Below are 21,802 nucleotides of genomic sequence, written 5' to 3' on the forward strand. Positions count from 1 at the left end.
GGAACTCTAGACAACATGCAAAAACCTCACTTGCTGCTTTTTACTTTTCGCCCATGTAGAAAAGAGACAGGATGCTCCAAATCAAAATTATCCAGCCATTCTGGGAACTCTCCTTTGGAATGGCCTTTGGAGAGCACGGCACCTTTTAAAAAGTACCCTCATTGGTGTCAAATCTTTGTGTGAGGTCTTAGCATTTGGTTTTAGGTCAAAATGATTTTGAGGCCTATTACATGGGAGTGAACACTTGTGCTGTGGGAAGCATTGTTTTTCTTTTAAAAATTGAGAGCTGGTAAAATTCATGATAGTGTCTTACGTAGCTTTCAACTCTAAAGGCACTTACAAGTGAAGAATTGGAAGAATACTTTGAACAGTGACAGTGGTTCTATCAAAGGGGCTACTTTGAAGAATGAGTCATTTAGCTGCATGTGCTCTCATAGATATTTTAACAAAGGCTTCATTCCATCATAGTTGTAGCTCGTGGGATATTCTATTTTTTTCCACTAGTAGCAAATTTTGTCCTTTTTAATACAGTTTGAAAAGACTCTTCCATGATACAAAGTAATATTGCAGTGGACAAACAAGAAGGGATGTACTGGTTCAGTGCATCAGAGACTTGGATTTGGGAGTCACTATTTGTTTGCTCATCTTTAAAATGAAGGCTAGAGATCTTCTTTGAGACCATCAGATTTTATTTATAGAGATGGATTCTGAAAAACCCTTTTGTATTCAGCTGTGTAAGGAGGAGGCATAATGTCTTCTTCTTGTATTTGATCTTCTAGTAGAGAATTGGAGAGACAAATATCTGTTGGTGGTAAGAGGGCCACACTGCCTGGGTTTGAATTCTGACTTGGACAGTTCCTGGTGGGCATATTAACCAGATTCCCATTCCTCCAGCTTGTGTTTTCGTAAGAAGGTAGTACTAGTAGCTGCCTTACAGGGTTGCTGGGAGATTGACTGAGTCCATCTGTGCCTGAACAATGCCTTGCACATGGTAGAAGGTCACAAACAGAAACCATGATTGTTACCTACAAGTGGATGTTTTATTTGGCCTTAACTGTATAGTATTACCTATATGGTTATCTTTATTACTATTTAATTTATGCCTATTCAGTGTCTTTATTATTATTTAACTTGTCGTGTATTTATTCTTCTCCCCAACACAGCTGCTAGCTCCTTGAAGACCTAGTTCAGTTGTTTTTTAAATTTCCCACCATGGTCCTGAGTAGTTGCCTAGTATATATTTATTGAGTGATTTTATTTTTAACCTCTTTGGAAACAGGATTAAATAATTATATACACTGCAAAAGGAGTGTCTCAGAAATGATTGGCCTGGTATCATTTCATTATTCTAAGAAGCTGTATTAATATTTTAGTGCTGGTTAATTTAATAGGTGTTCAGTGAATGCTTATAGATGGATTGAAAAACTGAAGTGTCTGAAAGTTGACATGACTGAATGTTGATGTGGCCATTTTGTAGATTGTTCATTTCTGTAGTAACCTTTGGCCTGTTATACATTGGATTTTGTTCCCCCAAAAGATATGTTGAAGTCCTGGCTCTCAGTACCTTGGAATGCGACCTTAAATAGGGTCAGTGCAGATGTGACTAGGTGAGGACATACTGGAGCAGGGTGGGATGGGTGTCCTTGTAAGGGAGGAGAGCACCATGCGAGGACAGACATGCAGGACAGAGCCATGTGACACAGAGACAGAGACTAGAATGGTGTGCAGGTGCCAGCCAAGGATTGCCGCGGCCACCACCAGAAGCCGGGAGAGGCCAGGAAAGCTCCTCTCCTTCAGCCTTCAGAAGAGCAGGGCCCTGCCGACCTTGATTTCAGACTTGCAGCTTCCAAAAATATGAGAAAAGAAATTCCTGTTATAAGCCATTCAGTTTGTGGTACTTTGTACAGCGGCACTAGGAAACTCAGACACAGCCCATCCTTTATCTGGCCTTTCCCCCCCTTGCTTGAATTAGAGCATTGACAACCCTGGGTTTTCATTTCATCTCAAATGGTTGGTTGGCCTACATTTTCATATACATTTCATATCAAACTTCTCCATGTTGTTTGATTTATAAACGTATATATATTTACTGCAAGAGTGGACAAAGGCATTAGAAAGTCAGCACTAAACTTCCATTGCAGTTCTGACATGCGTGCTGGAAGCAGGAGACATTGACAAGATTGTTCACAACAGCACTGTTTGTAATAGTGCAACCTGGAACCAGGTCAGATGACCCCTGAGACGAGAATGGAAAGCAAAGTGTGGACCCATGGGCTACTATGCAGCAGTGAAAATGAGCTGAGCATGCCACACATGTGCACGTGTACTTCTCACAACAATGCCTTGTGAGGAAAGCAAGGGGCGGATGTATGTAACAATTCCGTTTATGTGTAGAAGGTCAAATTAATGCAAAATCAGCATATTATTTAGGGATATGTATGTACATGGGAAACTATACAGATATACAAAGGAGTTATAATCACAAAAATCAGCCCTAAGGAGGGAGGTTGGAGTACCCTTAGTGGCCAAAGACTAACGTCTCCAAAGGCATGAAAGCTTCTGAGGGTGACATTGTAGTCACTTGTTCATCCATAGTGCCCAACTGCTCCATGCAGGTGAATAAGGACCCGGTGCCAACAGAGCCGCTCCTCTTCTGGAGGACTTGGTCCACGTAGCAGCTTATCATCTCCAGCCTTGTCTCCTCTTTCGTTTTGTGGAATCCAAGCCTCTGCTCTTCAGTTCTTTCTGTCCTGCCCCCTCCACCACTAATTCCAGTTGAAGAAGGTATGTCAGTAATGCCCCATGTGATAAGGTCCTTGGAAAGGACGGAGATGTTATAGACTGGCACCTTCATTACTGTGATAGCTGACTATGTGTGTTTCCTTGTACCTTCAACAATTACTGTTTTTAGCTTTTGCTCAAGAAGGTACTTTTTACTTACAGTGTAAAATGAACTTTTTGGAAACAGTTTCTCACAGGAGAAAATAGTTCATCAAAACAGTTTTGTCATGGAGCAGATAGCTGGGTTCATGAGTTTGGGAATTGGCAGGTGGATGGGGAACTTGATCTTGTTCCTATTTTAAAACTGTTTACTGGCAGATACTTGATGGTTACAAAATCCATTGGTGAATTTAATGATCTGTTTAAATGTATGTAATATCATTGTTAGGTAGCCTTTTTACATTAGAAAAGAGTTACCTATGGTGGTTGATGTTTCTAGTCGTTAATACAGCATACTGATTTCAATGTATGAAGCAGTTCTAAAGTTACCCTGTTCCGTGGCCACAGCTCATGCTGCTGAAGCCAATCAGCTGTCTTGAAGATGTGCCATTTGTTATGAGGGGACCAATTAAATAGGGTGAATGGATCAGCTAAAATCCATTAGTAACCATTGGAAAAAAATGATTTAAAATTCATCTTCCATTAGATCATGTTGTTTTTAGCTACAGGTCTTTGCAATGTTTAAAGAAGTAAAAGAGTATCGTGAGCTTTAAAATGAATAGTGAATATCAAAATGATACAAAGAGTGAGTTTCTAATGAAATACTGTTTAACATTTTGTAATTTCCAAAGAAGAATCATCAAAACGAAGCCCATTTAGTACTGAGGTTTCATGTGGCTGAGAAAAATTGAGACATTCGAATGCATATGTGTTGCAGCTGTCTATTTGGGCAATAAGCCACTTACTTTAATGGGGGTACTGTTTTGGAATAAATACAGTTTGATTTACAGTAAGAAGCCTCTAGTGTATTTCTGGATCCATGAGCCAGAATAGAAGGTAATGAGGCGAGGTCTCCGTGTTAGGGATCTCACAGAAAGTTTCCCTGGACTAGGAGTCCAGTTTTTTTTTAAAGGGAAGGAGGCATGCTTTGAGAACAAACTGCTCTAAGGCTGTTCAGACCCTTGCTAAGATTAGATGGGTCATGTTAGAAAATGTGTATGCAGAATGCCTAGGCAGTGTTAGACAGTGTATATTTTACGGAAAGTCTAGCCAAGTGTATTAATGCCAGTTTGAGGAATGACTTAGAGCTCATCAAAGCATCTCTTGTAGGAGGAAGGGGACCTGGTATTTGAGTGTATTTCCACATGTCCGCATTTTACATGTTCCTTATAACTGCCCACTGGGGTAGGTAGTATCATGCCCATTTCACAGGAAGCTGAAGTTTGTCCAGCATTGCATGACTGTTACTGCCAATCAAGTGACAAAATTGGGATTTGAAACCCAAACTGGTCTGAACACAGAATCCCTTCCTTTTTTCAACTATATCACATAATTTTGCAGCTGGCCATAGTGCATTTCTGCAAAGTATAAGCTATGAATGGTGGGACTAATAGCTTATGTTTTAGTTTAAAAATACATGATTATGATTTGCTTTGGCTGAAGAAAGTTCATTTGGAAATTTAATAGTTTAAGGCAGAGGGTGACAGCCTGATTTTGTAAATGAAATCTTACTGGAACACAGCCACGCCCCTTCATTTCCATACTGCCCGCGGCAGCTTTAACGCTGCCACATAGGTTCAGTAGCTGCAGCGGAGTCCACATGGCCCACAAAGCCGGAACTGTTTATTCTCTGGCCCTTTAAAGGAAAAGTTTGCCAACCCCTGTTGAAAGGAAATGTATAAAAATGAAATAAGCTCCTAGTTTTGTAGATTGTTGATTGTTTTCATGTGGGTTAAGCAAAAACAGAAGTTGAATTGATGGTGTGCCTGGTCTTGTAGTGGCTGGGATGTGAACATTCTCTTGGGCAGAGAGTAGTTTGGTTGAGGACAACTCAAGGCATCTCTTTCACTTTCTTGTCTCCTAGGTAGCTTATAGTTGAGACAACTTTAATGCAAAAGTCAGAGTAAGTTAATTTAGTAAATGCTGTGTTGATGGGAGTTTCCACGTACAGAGTTCTGTGAGTCATTCTCATTGTGGGGGTGGGGGGTGGGGGCGTGTGTGAGACTTCCCCTAGAGGCCAAATTGGAAATGGTGAGGAGTTTTGTAATATAATTTATTGAAAAATACCTTATTTTACTATAAATCACTCTCCTTTTATTTCTCCTTTAGACTGGAGTTAAGGCATTATATTGATGATTTTTTGAAATTGTGTTTAGGTTTATGTCTATGATTTTCATTTCAGGCTAAGGAGGCTTTACAGAAATTTGCCTTAGAACAGAGGGAGCATAGGTCTGGTGGTACTGAGCACCACTGCCCTAAGTATTTGGCATTTTTTCCAAAATAGACTTCCTAATAAAGAGAGCTCCCTTAGAAGGATCTGGAATTCTGGACTCAGAGGCTGGTTTTGCATAAGTTCTTGCTTACTGCTGGGCTTTAGAAGTAAAGTTTTCAGACTGGGTAGGTTTCCACAGCTTTCAAAGGAACCTCCAGAGAAAGATCATCCTTAAACTTCATTTACGCGTCAACAAAGACAAGTGTGCTGAGCAGAATCCACAGAGAAGGCCTGCATACCTTTTGTCACTGTGTACTGGAAGTTCAGAAAGGCCCTCATCTAGGCACATTGATCCCAAATCAGGGCACCGCAGAAACTAGAGCTCCCCCTGGAATTTAGATTTTGCTTGCAAAGACCCTGTGAGGCAGAGGTCGAAATTATTTTCTAATTGTACTGCTTTTAGATTTTTACAGTAAGAGTAAAAATTGCCTGCAAATTTGTTTGGAAGTGTTTATACTTATGTCTGCTTCAGGGCTTTTGTGGAATCCTGTTGTGTTTTTCATGTTTAACAGAGAGGAACAGTTTCTTAGTCAGAAAGTAGGGCGTGGTGGGAGAGGTTTCTGTACCTTAATTTTAAATGCCTGTTTCATGGGACAAGTCTATAGCATGCGGTGGTGGGGCTCACGTTGTTTTTGGTGCAAAGTGCTTCAAGGTGGCAGAAGTTAATGTTGCAGTTCTGCTGCCCAGAGCCATCATGCCTTGAGCGTCTTGATTACCCAAGGGTTTGTTTTACCATTCGTTGAAGCTTGCATGAATTTCTGGCTTAAATGGGATAGTGGGCAAACAACAGTTAAGTTCATTGGCTAAATAAGTCTTTATTGCCCAGTTCGTTCGTTCATGTTCCAAACACCTAGGAAGTCCCTGCTGGGTGCCAGGCACTGTGGCAGGTGCTGTAAATGCAGCAGTAAGTGAAACAGACCAGAATCCCCATGTGGCAGTGGCTTGCGTTCCGGAGGTCGGGGGTGCTGGGCAGCAACGACAGAGATGGTGAGTGGTCGGGAGAGGAAATGGAGGGAGAGTGAGAAGCAGAGGCTGAGGGAGAGGGAGAAGAAAGACTGGGGGGACAGAGAGGATGGGGATGGATGGCAGCTAGGGAAGGGAACAGCATGAGACCATTAAGGTTATTTGTCTTGAATTTAAAGAAACAATTAAGGCCATATTGTAACATTAAAATTTGATTCATTAAACAATACCATCTTTTATGTAACTTTACTGGAAGGGGCTTGGGGGCCCCAAAGATTGCTTGTCTAAACGAGTTGTTTTTCTTAACTGTGCTTCTTGTCCACAACTTCTCTACTGAGATTGAGACCAGTAGCATCCAACCTCCTTTCTTTCAAAATAGACACTGCTTGGAAGTACTTTTCCCTAGATGGAAAGGACACTGCCGTGTTAGGGGGCTCAGGCTAGAACTGGCCCTGCCACTAACTTGCCCAGGACCTTGTCACATACTTTCTAGCCTCTCCTGGTCATCTTCTCTGTAATAGGAGAGGATTGGGCTTAAATCATTACAATAGTTTTTTTCAGGATCAAAAATGCTAGAAGTCTATCTTTCCTGAGATTCCTGTAATTAACATATATATAAGAAATTAAGTTTCAATTTTTACTTTATAGGCAAGGTAGTCCAAATACAATGTTTTTTTTTTTTTAGTAGTTAAAACATGATTTTTATGGGTTGGGGCAAAATACTCTGTAACCAAAAGGGTAGCCGACTTTTGTAAACTTCACTATAGCTTCTAATTATTATTGAACCCCTTTTAGACCAACGTGGACATTTCATAGATGTGGATGAATGTTCCATGCTTGGTAAGTCACTGACAGCCCAGGACATGTGCTCTCCCATCCAGTATATTTTCCACAGCTCTGTACTGCTTCCCATGGTCCTAATGAGGCATTATTTTCATGTACTTTTTAAAGAGAAGCTTTCTAACTAGGTCACCACTGGCCATACCCTATCCCTGTAGCAGTTAACTCTCTTCCTTGTAGTTATGGGGTCAGGACTAGCTTGTGGAAGAATGGAAGAATTGGCGATGACATTAGCATTCAATAATTATCCTTTCATAATTGAAAAAAGCTAATGATTTATTTACAAAGATACCAGGTGCTGTTCTAAGCCCTTCATATGGATTACTTCATTCATCTTACCCAGCTCTGCTGTGCTACTGAAATAGAGATGGATGGTAGCAGATGAAGCCCAAGAAGTTAAATAACCTGCCCAAGGTCAAACAGCGAGTTGCAGGGTTGGGATTTGAGCAGAGTGGGCTCCAGTATCTATGCTCCCCAGTGTCACACTCTTCTAACTTCTGTACCTTTCAGGGATCAATTAGAACCATTCTACAAAGAGAGGTTCTCTGATGAAATTTTAAAGCTCTCCTCATTGTGGAATTGACCCATATTACCTGGACCCTTGGATTTCTCAGATTTGTACTTGATCCAACCTTTTATAGTAGCAGTTTCTAGTGTAACTCTAAAAATGAGGGCTTTTAGGCATACAGATTACATACTATATGATTCCATTTATGCAAAATGTATAAAGTGGGCAAATACATAGAGACAGAAAGCAAGTTTGTGACAGTTTAGGAGAATAGGGAGTGATGGGTGAGTAGTAATGGGGACACTGTTTCTCTTTGGGGTGATGGAAATGTTTTAAAATTGATGTCACCACATGTCTTGGATAGACTAAAATGCACTAAGCTGTACACTTGAAAAGGTTGAATTGTACAGTTTGTGACTTACATTTCAAGTAAAGTAGTAAGTAGTCAAAAATAAGGGGAAAATGAGGACTTTCGTCTGTTATGTTCAGTTCATTTGAAATGGAAGTTTTTTATGAGGAGTGAAGAAACCAGGAAGACTCCTTTCTTTATGGTTTATAAACAGGAACAGGAAGATGAGGTCTGAGTTGGCTGTAGAACCCAACATTTTAAATTTCTTATATTGGACTTGACAGTCCTAGTACAACTTCTGTTTGAAAACACTGACTTATGTTATTTAAATGTTTTAAATATAGTATCTGATTACTAAAAAGTAATTTTTTTATCTGTTACTGAAGAAAATCCCCCAAATACATAATCTTGTTTAGTCAGTGGAATAATTTCAGGGCAGAGATGTGTGACTTGCTCTGTCTAGTTCATCTCATCCATTCTGCTGTCTCTGAGAGTAATGGGTTAGTTTGCTTGGATTTGAAGTTAAGGTTAGAGAAGTTTCTCAAGGCTATTTTGTGTGAACTATTTTGTCGGAATTTAATTCATTTTAGAGTTATCATTCATTAATCTTTTTAAAAAGTCATTTCAAATTTTAGGTTGTGCAAAATCTCAGTAGTTGCAGGTTTTTAAGCCTGATATCCCTTTCTTAAGGAAGTAGTTTATTTTTCCCTAATTGTTCACTTCTCAGCCTTTGCGGTAGCTCTCTGGTTCTAGTATTCTGGGATTTGGTGAGCTAGTACACAAGCTCATCCCATTGTGGTGTTTCACAGTATTGTGTATTTTGCACATAATCATTAATTCACCAGATAGTTGGGCGCCAGGATATAGCTGTGACCCAAATGGACCCATGGCCCCCCAGCCTTGCCCTTGGAGAGCTCAGTGGGGTTCGGGGCAGAAGTTAACAGGCCTAGTCTTGTAAGCTTATCCTCCTCTGGCCATCCCTGCCTTTTCATCCCTGTTAGGCACTCTCATCTGCCTCTTCATGACCTTCCTTGGGCCTTACTCAAGGCCAGTGAGCGGCAGTGCGCAGCCACCAGATCACTAGGTTCTGTGTGTTAGTGTTCACCGTGTCGGACTGCGGCCGGCAGTGGCTGCTCTTTCACTGAGCCTGGCGAAAAGATCCCATAAATATCCATGGTTGCATTGTTGAATTGTACATGGTTTAACCCCCAGGAGCTTCATATTTATCTCTCTTTGTCATTAACTTTGGTAAGCAAACAAACAAAATTAAGTTTCCTGTTGTTGCTGTCATTCTTCACAGGTCTGGTGTGTCCTTGTGTAAGATGGCATTGTGTATGTTCTGAATATGATGCTTACTGGTACATTCGTTTTTTGTCTGGATTGTGATGAATATGCATTATTTAAGGAAGTACATATTTTCTATAGAAAATACTGATGAAGTCAAATCCTGATAATTTGATTTCTATCAAACCCATGCCACTTTAAATTGCCTTAATTTGGAGAAAACAGAATTCTTAAAGGTGAAAATAGTGAGAGTTCAGTTGTCCATCCTTTTTATCATTCTGCTTGGCTGCCTCCAAAGGATCTTTAAAAACTAAAAAGTGTTGAAGTTTGAGGCCTTTTGCATAATTAATGAACAGTAAGTTTTTTAGAGAACACTTTGGATGATGGGAAAATTCTGGGAGTTTGTGTGATGTCTTCTGCTGAGCTCTCCCACGAGTGCTTACCGCCCTTTTCTTTTGCACACTTCCTGCCCCTTTGCTGGAGCCCTTTCACCGGACCTGTGCTCTGGCTGCTCCTCCAGCTGTCTCATTCCCGTGAAAAGAGGACCTGCAAAGTGCAGTGTGGTTTGTTCTCAGTCGTAACATTTACCTCTCAGATGTCACACATGCTTGAAATTGCATACAAATTCAGTTGATGTTGAATATTGTCTTTCTTGGTAGAGTTTCCAGTATGGCTTCTGCACCAACTTCTAAATATAATTCACACTCCTTGGAAAATGAGTCAATTAAGAGGGTAAGTTGAATTTTCAGATTTAAATGTCTGTCTCTGCATTTCTCTTTTTGTATTTGAATATTAGGCAGTTGTTTGGGGTTTCTTGAATTATTAATTTCATTCTTCATTCACATAATGTTAATTCTTTAGTGCATGTCATTTTATTATCCCACCTTGTTCAGAAAAGACAGAATACCTTATGTATGTTAAGTGAGTTTTGCATTTATAAGTCCTTTCACGTAAGTTCATTTTTGAGAATCGGTTTTGTGAACTCCTGCGACACATTACATTTAAGCTTCTAGGCTATCCCTCGCGCCTGAAGTCTGTATGAAAGAGATACTGAAAGGCCAAGGCCCACTGAGCAGGCTGCTACACCTTCCTAAACACTGGTGTTGTTTTCTAATTATGATGATAAAATATTTGTATGACCTAAACAAATAGAGCATTAACAAACTTGTCCAAAATATTGAGGAGAGAGTTGTGTAATTAGAGGGAGATTTTTGAACATACCTTGATAAAAAGGAATGATTCAAAGTAAGCTTTATTCATGGTCCTTTACGGCTTCTGACACATATTACTGATTACCCACCAGAGAGGTTGATTTACACCCCCACCAGTAGTGTATCCGGATGGCCAGTCAGCAGGCAGCCAGCTAGTGTCTTTTAATTTGTACTTCCCTGATTACTAACAAGGGTGACCTTTAAAAAAAAAAGTGATGTGTTTATTGTCCATTTGTATTCCTCTTATGAAATGGCTATTTCTGTCCTTTGCCTTTTTGCCTTTTTGGAGTGTTTGGGGGATTCTTTTCTATTGATTTACAAGTGTTCTTTTTATATTATGATAATCAGCTCTATGTAATATACATTGCAAGCTTTTTTCCTAGTTTGTTGTTGACCTTTTAATTATCTTTATGGTGTTTTGATTTTGAAATACACAGGTTTCATTTTTTCTGTAATCACATGTGTCAATCTTTTCCTTTATATTTTCTGCTTTCAGTGTCAGGTTTATAAGGTCCTTTTTCATCCCCAAGATTTTATAAGTTTTTATTGTATTTTAGTGTTGTTATGGTACAAGAATCAGTTCCAAACACAAGAGTAACTTCAAGAATGTAATTATAAGTCCTGGAGTAATGTTACTCTAATATAAAATATAGCCTGTGTTAATCCCATGTTATCCTGTGTTAATCAAACATTCCTTCTCCTCATAATAGTGTGGTTGAATTATGCTTTGTTCTGACCCTGAACTGTGGTATTTAAAAGGTGTAATGAAGATGAAATGTGCTTGATAACACTTGTTTTTAAGTTAGTGAGAGGCAGTCTGAAAGGATGGTGGTCATTTATCTCCACTCATGTCATTTGCATAAGGGGTGTGGTTTTGTTCCTTGGTGAGGAAGGAAGGCATTCCTGGCTGGGAACAGCCCTCCTAGTTAAAATGCTTAGCCTGCACACATTGAACCATATGTAAATTGGCTTGGAATTTTCATTTTATGCCTGAATAAAAAGATGAAGCCATTAAAGATCCAGCAAAGCACCCCTTTGACAGCTTGTATCTTACCTAAATACTCAATTCACCTTTCTCCCGTTTCATGATAGTTCACATTTGCATAGCCCTTGGTAATTCACAAACATGTGCTTGTGCGTTTTGTTTCACTTAATATTCACATACTGAGGGAAGTTTTACTAACTTTACACGTGATATGATTGCAGTACGACTTTGGAAAACATCTAGGGAAAAAGTGAATGAAAAGTAATGCCCAAAATACATTTTGCGCAAACGGATGTTGATGATGTGCCTCATAGGTTCTGCATTGATCCACCAGGGCACCCAGAGAGATGGAAGGGCCCCTGCAGCAGTCATCCTTCGGCCACCACAGTGGCTAACTAGGGCAGGGTAGACTCTCAGGGCCCTCATTGGGTTTCAGTGCTTAATACTTCGCCTGCCTTGCAGGCTGCTGTGGTGATACTGTGAGGCCTAGACGTACAGTCATAATGTAAAGAATTTATGTAGACGGTGCCTAAGACCATTGTTAGCTCAAAAGTTCAATGACTGACCACCCTTTCTTGTTACCCAGTTACCTATGTGAGGAAGGATCATAGTGAAATAAGAAACCCAATATGTAATAACAGTTATTTATCAGGCATTGTTACCATTGCTCAGTTGAAATGACACTTTAACCCCTACTGTTAATAAAAGATGACTTAATATTTACTATGAAAAAAATGAAAGTTGCCACAGTATACATGTACCTATAGAATACATTTAATACTTACTTTTCATTACTTCCTGAATGCTGTTAACTGTAAAGTGCTTGGAAGGGGTGTTTAAAAATTAATATGATTGAAAAGTGTGCTAATGTTATTTACAGACTAAAAGTTAACACAGCTATTGAATGTTGATGCTAAGTTACATTTTTTTAGTTTAAATTTTCTGTGCCAATTTTCTATAATGGTAAATGTTTCTCTAATTTTCTTCTCTGAAAAGTCTATTTCTGGTAGGTTGCATTACAGCTTGCTTAAAAATCTGTGCAAATGTAATGTCATTACTTCTGATGCCACTGTTTTGTTTCCAGACTTCTAGGGACGGAGTTAATCGGGAGCTCAGTGAGGCTGTTCCTCGACTTCCAGGGGAAACTCGGATTACTGGTAAGCATCCTGTGAAGTTAGGATCTGCATAACTTGATGAGAGGTCCTGCGGGATCAGGGAACTCTGGTCCATCCTACTCTTCGGAAGTCAAATTTAGACAAACAGGCAAGCTTTCCTTAAACATATTAATATAGAGAGAACTCTACATTACTTTCTTGATCAAAGAGTTCTTTCAAGAGCGTCATGCTTTCCAGGATAGTGATTTTTTTCTTTGTACCAGAGACTGAGAATTATTTTAGAAAAAATTGTGGATTATCTCTTGCAAGTCTCTTACTGGAGCTATACGCTCTCATGGTTTGAGGTTATAAGAACAAAATGATATTAGGGTTTTCCAGTCTATGATGTATGCTTAAAATGATCAGTTTAGAGGCTTAAAGTCTTAAGTATTCCCTTCTTTGAAACAGAGACCATCTTGGTTTAAAATATCTTTCATTTGCTGGATAACTGAAGTTAGTAGTATTGATGTAATATTTTGATTATTGACTTATTTTTTTCATGATAAATTCATATTAAGAGGAAGGTGCTTTGGAAGGACCAGATCTTTCTGACTTAAGAATAGAGAAACATCTGTCAGCTTCTAAGCCCTATGCTTATGTTGTGGACATTGACATTTTATATTAGGATCATCACCCTCCTCTCCTCTCAGATTCCCATTAATTTGGTGAGGATACAGTTACTGTCGCTTCAGGGAACCTTTTACTTTATTGACTAAGATCTGGATTTTTAGCTTAAATGTCTAAAGTATGGTATTCATTAGATTAAGGTCACGGATATGGTGCCTTTGTGAGTTAGTTAGCCATGCACCAATAAGAAATTATTCCATGTCCACAGACTTGCATGCATGATCCTAGTCTTGAAAAGGAAACCAGTGGCATGTGTCCATCCCAGTTTCTGAGTGAGAGGAAAGAGGATAGCTTACTCTGGGTGGTATTCATATATGAAGTTTCAGTGCTCTGTATCAGGGCCAGAACTACCAGGTTAGTACCTTAACTACCTTAACCAAGGTAGTAAGGGATTGAATTAGCATGAAGTAGCCTTACTGGGTATTTGTCACTTAGCACCTGAGGAGAAAGGGATTTCAAAACTGTTTAAAAAATATTAAAAGCCGTTAACACATTCAAGGACATCCTTGAAAGATAAGAGAAAGATATATTTTTATTATAATAAATTAACTCTCTTGATTTAGTTTCTCCTTATGTTGGATGCTACCAAAGATGTACTACTATTCTCTTGGCCATCTGTTTTATATCAGTTAAATGTCTGAAATGAATCTAGCTAAAGACTCTTCTCTGGACTATTAAAAAGAGAAAGAATAGATGATAGAAACATTTCTCCTGCTGACATTCATTCATTAAAAACCTCCCGATATTTGTGTTATTGGCGGTTGGCAGACCTCAAGACCTGTCTGCTGGCTAGTCCGTGAGACTGGCCTGCGTGGACTGCCGCCCTCTGGTTGAAGTAGCTCAGGCTAGCACCAAGACCCTGATTCACGTCTGCTCTCCAGCTGTTGACACGTGGCCCCAGGCAGTGACAGCATTGTGGGTGAGCTCAGGGAAGCTCTGCTAGTGCCTGGAGGTGACACGTGCCTTGGTTCCCCCCAAGCCCCACTCAACCTAGCACGGTCGTGTAGAAACACTGCCAGTGCTTGCTTTTGACCTTTCAGTGATTTTTTTTATTGTAGTTATTCTTAGCCAAATAGTTTATATTAAATTAGTACCATTTGTTGTGTATCTTCGTATATATTCCATTATTTTAGGGTACTTTTTTTATCTTAATAGACAAAGAAGTTATTTACATATGTCCTTTCAATGGCCCCATTAAGGGAAGAGTTTACATCACAAATTATCGTCTTTATTTACGAAGTTTGGAAATGGTAAGTAGACTCTAAGACCATAAAGATGACCCTAGTTGTTAAAGATAATGCTAAGCTGTTTCTCTTCTACCTTGCAAGATTGATTATGGATCAGATTAATATGGGGGGTATATTTGCTAATTAACTCTTGGTTTTTGGCTTATGCGAAGCTCATTAGTACTAACATGTTAGCACTACTAACACATATAGGAATAGAGTGAATTAAAAACATAAGTTTTATCCTTCATCATGATGGGGAGGGCATGGTGACTGTACCCCTGTGTTAGTTTCGAGAAGTTGGGTGTTGGACAGTGGTGCTTCACCAGAAACACAGACAAGAACCACTCGTGGAGCTTAACAAACACTACAGATGCTCTAGATGTGCTGCATCAGAATGTCCCAGCCTGTGGGCCAGCACAATTGTAGTTTTTCAAAACATCACAGCGAAGGATGCTGATGTGAAACCATTGTTAAGGCCCACTGTTCTAGAACTTGCCAAGTGTCCATTTACAAAGCACCAGGTAATGGTTTAGAACTAGGATGATGATGGTGGTGTGGCTTAGTGCCACCATATCTTTTCATTCCATGGCCATGAAATGTTTGCCATGGCATATCAAGGAATGTTCCATTGATGGAACAATGGGGTGGAGATGAGACACTTCAGAAAGGAAAGACTGAGTGAATAGCCACCGGGCTGTCACAGAAGGCCGCCGGGTAGTTGTAGTGGGTTGCCATTGGCCAGGCCAGCCAGAAGGGGCAGCTAGATTTTGATGGGATAGACCAAGGGGGAATGAATGGGTCCTGGGTATGTAGAAGGGTAGCTCAGTGTCCACAGGAGATGTTGGGACTGTTGGGTGAATCTAGCTTTTGTTTTATGGCTTTTACCTTAAAACTTCTTCAGGACAGTTCTAATGTAGATTAGTTTGCATCTTTTGATTTTTTTTATTGTGTTCATTATTGTGTCCAAATTCTGAAAAATGCTGTGTATTACTCCTGTTGCCTTAGCTGTGGGAGCCCATTTCTATAGTGTTCGTAGGCCCACGGGATCTTGAGATGGGGCTTTTTATTTATGGCAGTCTACCCAGGTTTCTGAGTAGGACTAGAGCTGAACAAATGTTCTAGTTTTCCAGACTGTGAAAGAAGATTCTGGAAATGAACAGAGCAGTGGGCTGGATGTCAACCCTTAACAATAATTGGCAATAATTACAGTTAATCATTTAAACAGATGATTTTTAAGTAACTAGGAAAGAAAGAAACTGTTCAGAGTGGCATCAATGCATTGTCTTGATTGAATCGTGCATATGCCATACCCTGACAAAGAAACACAAGCTGGTTGGTGGCAGTGCACCTCTGTCTAAGTGTATTAAAAGGCTTGACACCAACCAGGAAGGGCAGCCACTAACACTTGCTGCGTAGGGGCCCTTCCTCTATGGTGTTTATGGTGCAGCGCAGTCAGCTCACAGAAAGCATGCACATCCAATGTGTGATAAACTAGCCAATGTGCTAGATGACAGAATTTGGGTTTAAAATGATCTTAATTGGCTAATATGTTGCAGTGAAACTCATAATATGAAGTTTAGCATAGGTAACATAACAAAAACCAGTTGTATCAGTAAAGGATTGGAGGATGTCTGTCTTAAAAGGGGTCCAAGCTTCATCTTACTACACTGATGGACAGTGACTGCTTTGGGGTATGGGGGGGACTTGATAATACGGTAAATGTAGTAACCACATTGTTTTTTCATGTGAAACCTTCATAAGAGTGTACATCAATCATACCTTAATAAAAAATTTAAAAATAAATTTTTAAAAAGGGATCAACCTTATTTGATCCAGTAATTGGATGTGATTGATTAAAAAGTTATATACTTGTAGGCTGAACTAACGAAAGTACAATATAATGGCCAAAATGAGATGGTATTCCCATCTGCAGTGTCTTGTTCAAATCCAGGTGCCATGTTTGAAGAAGGACATGAAGTGCTTTCTGTGAAGCTGATTAGACTCAGTCTGTACAACTTGGGGCAGATTGAGAGAGTTGATTATTCTTGATGCAGGAATAATAAAAAACTAGAATTAAGTGTTGCACCTCTGAGCCTCTTGGCTTATTGACCAGCCAGACGTTCCCAGTTCCATTTTATGCTGCCACTGATGATGAACTGGGAAAATCACTTAAACTGTGGTGCTCTGACATGATTGTGTGACCTCTACTGTGTAAAAGAAAACCTCTCTGTAGAAAAGAGGCTGGAAGGAAATACACCAAGAGCTTTAGTCCTTGGATTATTTGGAGAGTGGAATTTTGCATGCTCTGTTTTCTTCCTTCCACTTCTGCTTTCATAATCGGGAGAGCATTGAGCAAGCTTCACTTATTTTATTTTCCTATGGCACTCTAGAGGGTGGGGATTCACTCTGAGTGGGTAAATAAAATGCCCATTTGACACTGACTACTAATTTTTTTCTTTTCCACTGAGTTTTACATAAACATTTTGACCAATTGGCCACAGCATTTAGTCCAAGTATAAAACCAAGCAGCCAGTGGCAGAAAACATTATATAAGGAAAGCCATTTGAGTGGTTATGCAGAAGCCTCCAAACATAGTCATCATCGTGTTTCTTATGTAAAGTCCTAAATAAGAATATTAATTATTCCATTTTGTGGATTCTGCTGCCAAATGTGAATGCTTTTTTGTGTGTTTGACAAAGAGCTGTCATCTCACTGACATTCTGAAGTGGACACCTGTTTGTTCCAGGTGTGTAACCCAGTGGAAGTGCAGACTGACTCGTGACTCAGCAGTCCCGTTTTGTGAAGTGTCGGGGCAGGTCCCCTGCGCCCCTGTCCCCCAGGGCAGTAGAAGTGCAGGAATAAAGAAATCTTACTTAGATTGGCACGATGCTGTTCTTCCACCTGGCCCTCCTTCGTCGTCTTTCCCCTCCACTCTAGCCTGCATGCTGCCACTAGAATGATCCTCTCTAGAACGAGGCTGCATGTTCTAAAACTCTTGTTGGCTCCCTATTGCCCACAGAGTAAAATCCACTCTCCTTTACATGGTATAAAAATCCTTCTGACTTTGCTCACCTCAAAAATCATGTCCTTCCTGGAGCCTTCCCCAGCCTCCCTTGATGAAATCACTCCCTCTTTATGTCCCCACAGCCCTTCCCTCTGTGGAACCTTCCCTGGCCCCCGAAGCTAAACTTTGAATACCCCTCCCACTACTTCCTCTCCACCTTGTGTGTGTGTTTGTGTTTGTTTCTCTGGAGCGTTTTGCCAATCTTTCCTCTTTTCTGTATTTTACCACTTCTTGTCCATTGCTTGCCTATTCACTACCCTTAGCTCGTGAGACAGAGCCAGGCACAGCGAGGGTGCTCAGTCAGGCTGTGCCAAATGAAGGAATTCGGTCTTATTTATTTGCTGCTATGTGTGTGGCCTTACCTGATGGTGAGCTCTTTGGGTCCTGTGTGCCTAGCTAACATAGTGTTCTGTAGACAGTAGGTGCTCAGTAAAGTATCTTTAATGAATGAGCTCAGGAGGGAGCAGGCCTGCCCATTGTGGTTTGACCACAGCATGGACTCTACTAAATTGTGGCATCTCAAATACCAACATTGCTTCTGGAGTTTAGAAATCCATAGCCACCTTTTGACCTTACAGGTGCTCAGGTATCTGGCATGGCATTGATCTTGTGACTGCAGTAGAGGCCATTTGAGCCATGACACAGCAGTCACACTTGAGCAGTGTGCACTTTGTGGGGGGAGCGCCTTGTCAGACATGTATGTCAGGAAGAGAAGTCAGGTTGCAGTGCGTATGATGGATGGGGAGGGAAAGACCCGAGGCGGGGAGACCAACTAGGAAGTTATTTTAGTTTTCCAGGGAAGCAACAAGGGCCTAATTCTGTTGTCATTGAAACAGAAAGGAGGGAACAGCCATGAGAAATTCAGGAGGATTTGGGTGGCATTTGGAGGTGGGACTTGAATAAAAGACTCAAAATGAGAATCATTCCTGTGATTTCTTGCTTGAATGGTTGGAGCTGCTCCCATTCATCAAAAGGGCCGTAGTATGGGAGGGAACATGTTGAAGATGAGCCCCTTCGGAAACGAGTCTGAAGGTGCAGATTCAACTGGACAACGGCTAGGTGGAAATGTCTCAGAAGCAGTAAAAGCTTCTGAAGTTATTAGCGCATCAGTGTAGGCAAAAACCGTGCATGTCTACAAGCCTACCCAGGAAGAACAGTGACCGAAACAGAGATCAGGCTGATGGGTGAGAAGGCTCTAGCAGATGTAAACATCTTCCCATGGTGGGCAGAGAGAGAAGAGCCAGTGTAGCACGGAAAGACGTGGCAGAGCAGGAGGAAATCGGAGAGAAGGCTTTGGTAGAAGTCAGGAGAAGAGGAAAATCTCAGGAAGGGAGGGAGCAAGCATGGAGTGCAGTGGTGCAGGGTTCAGTCGGGTAAGGAATGACCAGGGCATGGGGCGTGGCCATGAGGCGGCCACTGGGAGCCCCCGTGAGAACAGGCTGTGTGGAGACACGAGTCCGATTGGTCTCTCCTGCCCTCCTTCCACCTCGTGATGGAAGAGCCTCCAGCTGCCAGGCCCCAGCACACTTCTGTCTGTTCATTCTTTCCCGCATTCTCGTTCCATCGGACTCAGTGGGCAGGAAATGTACACGCTAGTGGCCTGTTCTGGTCACCCTGGTCGTGCTTTAGTGCCAGCCTTTCGCCCAGCCCCTGTGTCCCATTTCTCACTGCCTGCTGAGCCGTGGCTCTTCACCGGGCCTCCTAGACACAAGGAGGCCAAGCAGAGAGTCTTCAGCCTCCTCCTTTCTCACTGCCTTCTTTTGCTGCTCTAGTTTCTCTGGGTGGGGCCACTTTTCTTCCAGTCCCCTGGAGCCCCCTCTCTCCCCCTCCCTTCTCCTGTGCAGTCTTCTTCACGTTTGCCCCACTCTAGTGTGACGTCTTACCGCCAGCACCTGTCTCCCACTCTGTTCTGTATGGTCCTGAGACGGCCTTACAGTCATGCCATCCCCCCTGCTCAGAGATACTCAGTGGCTCCTTTCCGCCCTCATCTCTTAGCCAGGGACTTGAGGCATCTTCCCAGGCCTCTCCTGTGTGCCCAGCCCACACTCTGGCTCTGTACTGTTCACTGTTCTCCAAACAAGGCCTGGACTTTCTCCCCACTGGACTTAGCTTCAGGCCTCTTTCTCTGCCTAGAACACAGTCATCTGCATGCTACCCTGCCACTCAGCCCTGCTTTTAAAAATTATTTTGAAATATTCAAGATAGAAAGTTGATAAAGAATAACATAAACATTTGTGGATCCGTCACTCAGCTGAAGAAATCCCATATCCTTTCACTCCAGGAGTCATCACCACCAACGTGAAAGGGGGGTTTCTCACTCCCGGTCACTCCACACACCCCTCTCAGAAGTAGAGTGGGGTGCCGTAAGTGCGGGGGCCTTCCGACTGAGCAGGCGCCGATGAGATGAGAATGCGCTGTGCATACACTTCCCACTTTCTGGAGAGAAGTTGGAAGACAGCACATGTTAACCTGTACTTGGTAAAGGTATTTCTGTGAAGGACTAGAATAAACGGGTCTGTTTACCTAGCTTATGGTGGTTTCCCAGGACAGACACAGGGCTTGGAGAATCGTGATGGATGGACGGCACGTGAGTGTCTCTGACTCTCAGTCATCCAGTTCTGAAATGAGGTGTAGGCAGGTGCGAGGTGTCCAGCCACCCATGAGCTGGGCATCTCACACACGTGGTGACACACATGCTAGGTTCCATAACCTGCCATGGAATTAGGTTCCCGCATCTGCAATTGGTGCTGTAAGCCTTGAAAACCACCTGGAAGAGATGCAGAGTTTACCTTCCATTCTGAGCATGTCAAAGCTGGACCTGTATATTTTCCCAGAGGGAAGGCCCACTCACTCCATTACAAGCACGAACACAAAAGATTCCTGTAGTATTTTTCTTTCCAAGAAGATACATTGGAAACATTCCAAGACTGTCCCTTTTAGGTCCCTCTGTCTAGTGGATTTGGTACTTCTTTGCATTTTAAAGGAGGTGAAGTAATGCTGAAAAGACCATAATAATAAAACATGGAAATGTGCCTGTCTGTAGGCAGTAACATCAGTGAGGCTGTAGGATCTGTACTTTAGGTATTCTTTTAAGCTTCAGTCTTAAATGATCCCCTTATATGGCTGCTGTAAAATCAATGCTGTTTTCAGGCTTCAACACTTCCCTGCCGATACCCTCGGTTGCCTTGTTCCTTGCAGCCATACCGTTCTCGATTTGTCAATCCCTAAACTTGAGAGTCTCTGGGCTACCAACCCTGCTGTTGAAAGTCACATGGTGGACTTCATTAATTCATTCTACTACTAATTCAGGCTAATTCAGGTTTTCAGACCTCAGGGAAGGTCTCATCGCTGCTTTGGCAATTCTTTTTAAATTCAGGTTGGCTACTCCCTACCTCCCACACCCCCAACAGTAAAGCACCCTCCGTGTTCTTTAGCAGACCTCTTCTCTGGCTCTGCTGAAAAGGTAAAAGTCATCCTTGCTGAGCTTCTGCAAGCTCCCCTCTCACCACCTAACAGTGTCTGTTTTCACCCACCCTTTCCTTCTCCTCTCCCGTTCTGGAGGAAGGAACGAGATGTCTTCTTTGCCAAAGCGAGTCCCTCCCCTCCAGCCTTTCTGCCTTCACCCCCTGGAGCCCTGGTGCACCGCCAGTAGTTCTGTGCCTCCTGCTCGGTTTCCAGCGCCCAGCCCCGCCCTGCACAAACCCGCTCCAGGCTCCCCCCATGTTAACATGCCTTCTGGGATCCTTGCTGCCCCTAGTACTACCGTCCCCTTTCTTCCCCTTCTTTGCCAGGCTTCTTTCAAACTTAGTCCAGGCTCACTACTTCCACTTCCGGACTACTGGCCGCCGCCCTCGCGCCCTGTGGTCCAGCGTCTGTTCCCCAGCGAAACTACCGCTCGCTCCACTGCTCAGTTCCAGCATCTTTGGTGGTGGCCTCAGCCTTTCAACTTCTCTGCAGCAGTCGGTATCATTGATTATTCCTTCTGCCCTTTGTCATTCTCTCCATGCGTTCTTGGCTCTTCTGCCACTTCTACCTCTGAAATGTGTGTTTTTCCCAGAGTTCTGTCTTGCTCTTTTCTTTCTCAGTTGTCAGCTGCTTTCCAGTTCTATAGCTGCAGTCCTGATCTTTCATTCTTTATTCCTTACCTGTCTGAGAGCCTGCTGTGTGCCAGGCACTGTGCCAGGTGCTAGAACATAGTGGTACCCACAGCACATACAGTCTCTCTGTCATGAGCTTTCATTCTGATGGGACTGATAGCCATTAGTCCGATAACCACTCCAATGTATCACCGCAAGCTGGGGTAATTATCACATGGGAGCAGACTAGAAGTGTAGTAGTTTAAGGAGCCTGGGAAATTGTCCTGAGGAAACGACGCT

The 21,802-nt window shown here is 42.0% G+C and overlaps 1 protein-coding gene across 7 annotated transcripts in view; it reads left to right on the forward strand.

Annotated features, from left to right (window-relative positions):
• MTM1 (myotubularin 1) overlaps positions 1 to 21,802 on the forward strand; it is a 117,606-nt gene that overhangs the window by 31,227 nt on the left and 64,577 nt on the right. For 3 of the 7 annotated variants that reach the window (XM_036908395.2, XM_036908397.2, XM_036908396.2), the window contains exons 2-4: positions 9,816 to 9,888; positions 12,437 to 12,509; positions 14,289 to 14,383. In XM_036908395.2, coding sequence (XP_036764290.1) covers positions 9,826 to 9,888; positions 12,437 to 12,509; positions 14,289 to 14,383 — 231 coding nt within the window. In that variant the 5' untranslated portion in view covers positions 9,816 to 9,825. Of the gene's footprint in view, positions 1 to 9,813; positions 9,889 to 12,436; positions 12,510 to 14,288; positions 14,384 to 21,802 lie in introns of all 7 variants that reach the window. The other 4 variants (XM_036908399.2, XM_036908398.2, XM_057495224.1 and 1 more) reach the window with 3 other exon arrangements.

Source organism: Manis pentadactyla, chromosome X, assembly GCF_030020395.1.
Source record: "Manis pentadactyla isolate mManPen7 chromosome X, mManPen7.hap1, whole genome shotgun sequence".
NCBI classification, from domain to species: Eukaryota; Metazoa; Chordata; class Mammalia; order Pholidota; family Manidae; genus Manis; species Manis pentadactyla.